Source organism: Belonocnema kinseyi, chromosome 2, assembly GCF_010883055.1.
Source record: "Belonocnema kinseyi isolate 2016_QV_RU_SX_M_011 chromosome 2, B_treatae_v1, whole genome shotgun sequence".
NCBI lineage: Eukaryota > Metazoa > Arthropoda > Insecta > Hymenoptera > Cynipidae > Belonocnema > Belonocnema kinseyi.
Window position 1 is genome coordinate 24064463 of NC_046658.1, and position 5046 is coordinate 24069508.

At 32.9% G+C, this 5046-nt stretch overlaps 1 protein-coding gene across 3 annotated transcripts in view; it reads right to left on the minus strand.

The window, feature by feature from the left end:
* The window catches only part of LOC117166949 (actin-related protein 10), a 137497-nt gene that overhangs the window by 68705 nt on the left and 63746 nt on the right, over positions 1-5046 (minus strand). For all 3 annotated transcript variants that reach the window (XM_033351429.1, XM_033351428.1, XM_033351427.1), the window contains one exon: positions 4737-5021. In XM_033351429.1, coding sequence (XP_033207320.1) covers positions 4737-5021 — 285 coding nt within the window. The remainder of the gene's footprint in view (positions 1-4736; positions 5022-5046) is intronic.

A 5046-nucleotide genomic window follows, 5' to 3' on the forward strand; every position in this document is an offset into this window, starting at 1 on the left:
ATATATATTTTAACATATGTAAAAAAAATGGAAAAATCGACTTTTCTTACAAAAAAATCGATATTGCTTTTCATCTTCGATATTAAAAGCTAAAAATTGAACTGAAAATACTTAAGATATAGTACTTCGAAAAAATACCGAGGTTTTCTGTCACTGCTCATAACATTTATATTTAAAAACCAAAACATGCATTTTAGGGAAAAATAAAAAAACAGTTTTTTTGAACACTTATATTTACTTAGTGAAAAATAAAAGCAAATATGGTTAAAAATATGGTTTGAATGTTGAGAAAACTTATGTTTTATAATAAAACATACAAAAAAATATTTATCTATCCAATAAAATAGTCGCTGCAGAATAAGATATGGTGTTCATCACAAGTAGGTCACATACACGACGCACATCCCTCAGTAGACTTTCGGTCCCTTTTTCTTGGACAGACAAAATATCTCTGTCTACTGCCAAATTGAAATCTTTCGCGTGCTCTTACAGTTGTTAAATTTGATGGCAGAATTCACTCAATACTAACTTTGATGTAAATCTTTATTGTAAGCGCGGTACCATCAAATACATACAAATACTTTCAAGAACTGTGATTGCTGATATTTTTGGGTTGTGGTTGGAATTCGAAAGTTGCAATGATTTTAGAATACGATGATTTTAGAATACGATGTCTACTTCGAGTAGACGCTGCCGTATACTCGATCGTAGATTATAAGATATCCTAATGATTAAGAAATTATTTTTAAAACTACTTAAAATAAATTTAAATGTTAAAATTAAAACACTATGTACTGACTTTATATAAGAATAAGTAAGTACAAATGATCAAATTATTTTCGAAGTCAGTAACACTTTTGGAACACAAAGGTATCCGGGGGGTCTCTGGTGGCACCAGTCCGCTTCGGAGCACCACAGAAGCACGCCTGACGCAGTAGGCTTAACGTAAATGTACCTTAAGGGAATTGGTATTCATGCTTTGTCGACAAATAGCGCTATAAGTCTGATTTAAAAAATTTTAAGCTACGAAAATCATGGTTTAGAAAAGGCTAGGTATAAAAGACCCCAGGGATACCTTCAAGGGATAAATTAATTAATTAATTATATTTCCAAACAATGCAGTCGAGATAACTTATGTAAATTCCACATTTCTATCCCTCAGGGATTTTAGGCTTTGGGCGCCGCGGGCGCTGTCTATCATATCCGGTAAATATCAAGGTCAAGTCCGTACCCAATAGGCTTTTTACAGCTTGTGCGTCAGGAGGGTGCTTAGCCCCCCCCCCCATACCGCCCACGTTACAACTAACTAGGCGCATACTGGCAGAAAACTGACGATGACTGATGCTCGGTGATTGATGTCCTTAATCGATTTGGGGATTTATCGACCCCAATCGACACGATTCGGGCCTAGCCCTTCCGAACCACCTCGGTGCTGGAAGAAGCCAGGGATTTTTAACCTCGTGTTACGATGTGTTACACAGACAATTTACAGGTGCATACATTTTGAGAAGGTCATGTCCATTTTAAAAACGGTTACATCAATTTAAAGCGAATAAATTAAACAATTATCCCTACTTGTATAAATGTAAGTAATTTATCGATAATTTAATATGAACTTGAACTTCTCACGTACGAGATTATAGCTTCTTGAAGAAGTGTTTTCTCTTGAACTAATTTGCTCCATAAAAAATGACGATCAGTTGCAACGCGATAAAACGACTTCTTACAAAAATGCGCATTCTTTAAAATCTTTAATTTTAGGAAACTAGTATTTGCTATAAAAAATTTAAATTTATGATAAAATAATAAATTGCGAATATCTTGAGATCGGCACATTTGGTAGAGACATGTCAACCATGATGCTTTCAATTGCGCCGTTTTCTAAAAAACTACCTAAGTCGATTTAAGTTTTTACACATAATCGTGAAAGAAACTTTTCAAAATATGTTTTTACAAAGCAGAATACCTTTTTTTAATTCAACATTCAGAATACAAATTTGAGATATAAGCAAAATGGTGCATTATTATTTATAGATATTTCTTTTTATATCACCTTTCGCCAACTTCTTTCACTATCATCGCCCTTTCTGGACCCCTACCATAATTTCGATTTTTTCTAAATATTTTATAATAACATTTTATGTGACCAACGTTCAATTTTTAAAATAATTTTTTCAACGCTTTTAAGCTTTTTTCTACTTCTCTGAAATGTCCATTCCATCGCAAACAAATAATACTTCAGCGAAGCGATGAAGCTAGCACGCGTCGTGCAGATTCCGCGAAACCGAAACGGCGCGGCATCATTCAGACGACGAAACGTAATACAAAATTCAATAATGCATGTTTAACAATGGAGAAATTGCTTCAAAATTTAACAAACTAACTACTTATTCTCTGTTTACCTACAATTTTGGATAGAGATACAAGTATTCCTCCCACCCCCCTACATTTTTTGTTGTTGCAAAATTCCACTTATTTTGCAAATAATAGGAATTGAATATTTACGTAATCAAATATTTATTTCGCGTAAACGAATAGAGATAACTGAACCATTTTTTAAAATAAAGCTGGAGAATATATATTTTTTAGTTAAATTACGAAGATTGTTGTAAACATTTAATTTCTTTGAGTTACAAACATTTTTTAACAATTAAAAATAAAATTGTGTTCTCGGTTCACGAATCAATGAGATTGGACACTCTTTATGAATCAAACTTAACTTTTGCATCGAAAACTGACAAAATTCATCCCTAAATTAAAAAACTTAAAAAAAAATAAATGATCGTAAGTTTGACAAATATTTTTAGAATTATTTGAAACTTTGTTGTGCACATGATATATACCCTAGCAATGCCTACAAGATGAGGAATGTCTATTTTTTAATTATATTGTCTGTTGTATCCAGGGAACTTAAGTTGAAACAAATTCCAGTGAGACATTTGTTCTTCATTATTAAAGAAAATTATTTGAAAATTTCAGATCGATTCCGTTAAAATTGGCGGAAAGATACATTTTACAAGAAAGTATGCCACGACGCCATCGGCGAGCACGCTGCCCGATGGTGCCGAGTGCTCATGGAGCTATAGCTTGCGGCGTCGCATGCTTTTCTGTAAAATGGATATTTCCGCCAAATTTAACTAAATCGATCTGAAATTTTCCAAGAAAATGTCTTTAATAATAAGGAATAAGTCTCTCACTGGAATTAAAATATCAATTTGAATAATAGTATTATTAAACAATAGACAATTTAGAGTTTTTCTTCAGTTTCTAGGCAGCGCTAGGGTATATTTCGGATGTACATCAAAGTTTCAAACAATTACGATAATAATTTTTCCAACTTATTATGATTTATTTCTTTAAATGTTATTAATTTAGGGCAGCTTTTTTTTCAGCTCTTCATCCATATTATTAAAACTACCCATCTTATTAAAAAAAATAGTAAATACTTCCATCTCATCATTATCTACAAGCCTATATTGAAAAAAGATCAATTCTGTGAATTTTATAATTTCCTTCTCCCGAGACGTTTAGAAAATAATTTTACCCGATCTCGAGCCTTGGGTAAATTCCTCGATCTAGACCTTTAATTGTTATCTAAGATACTTTCTAGTTCAGAAGAAACTGTAATATTTAATATTTAAAATTTTATAATGCTTTGTATAAGTTTGATATATTTTTTCATTGAATAATAAATGCAAAAGGTTCCGATATTGTGACTATGATCTCTTGAATAAAAATTAATGAGTGTTTTTAGTGTGCAGGCACAACCAGCTAGCTTTTCAAAATCCGCGAGCGCGTTGGCGGCCTCGCCTTATCAGAAAAACATGAATAATTTCCTTAATATAAAACGTTACTGACTTTTTTTTAATATGCTCGGTGACGTTTTACGCATTAAGAGAATTTGATATCATTATTGCATGATACCGAGAACACGGTTTTATTTGCAATTGTTTTAAGAAAATGGTATAACTTAAAGAAATTAAATTTTTACAACTTAAATCATTTACGTAAAAAATATAACGTTCTTAGCTTCATAAAAAATGTTTCAGTTATCTCTACCCGTTGACGCGATATAAATAAATAAAAAATTGAATACGTCAATATTCAATTGGCAATTATTTGTAAAATAAGTGGAATTCTACAAAAAAAGTGGAGGGGGTAAAAAGTACTTTCATTTCACTTTCGTAAAAGTACTTTACTTATTTTGACTCAGCTAATATGTGTACGTCCATAGAAAAGGGTCCTTATGGTTGGCATTGTTTTAAGAGATATGTCCATTTTTTCAATCAGGTCAAAATGATCCTTTTCGGTTAAAATTGGGGGATTTTACGAGGACCTATGTAAAAAATATTGGCACGATATTCATGTAGTAGAAACAACCGGAACTGGGTTGAAAAATTATCCTGCTATATGCTCCCATACGTAACATTGCTAAACCCATTTATTGTCCCGAGCAAAACTCGTGTGTCGCGCTCGTACTCTTTTCATATTACAAGTTCCCGCACAATTGAACTTGAACTGCAATTTTAGAATCAACCATACAAGAAATTCTGACGTTTGCAGTTGAAATTTTAGTTCATTTGTTTGGCAAAAGGACGGATCTTAGCTTTTTGGGCAGCTCATGAGGCGCGCTGGGTTTTTATGTACATACAGGACTTTATCTTAAGTACTAAGTTTAAACTATATAAACTTATTTACCGAAAATATGTTACGGAAATGTGATTGAAAATAATTACTTATGTACAGCTTGACTTGCAAGTGGCAGGGCTTGCCATGCTTTCAAAACCGGTATCCCTTCAAAAACTGGAATCAAGGTAGCGTCCTCATAACCAACGTCCAAAATGATTGCTGTCTCAACTCCAAGAGTGCTTATGGTGACTAAGTGAGATGGCAGGATCATTAATGAACCAATTTCAAAGTGACGAAAGAGAACTTTAGCAAGAGTTTCTCTGAATTGTGTTGGAGTGAGCAGCGATTCCAATACCACGACTCTCACGTCTTTTGGACTGATTACAGTATACCTGCCAACATTAAATAGAAAATTAA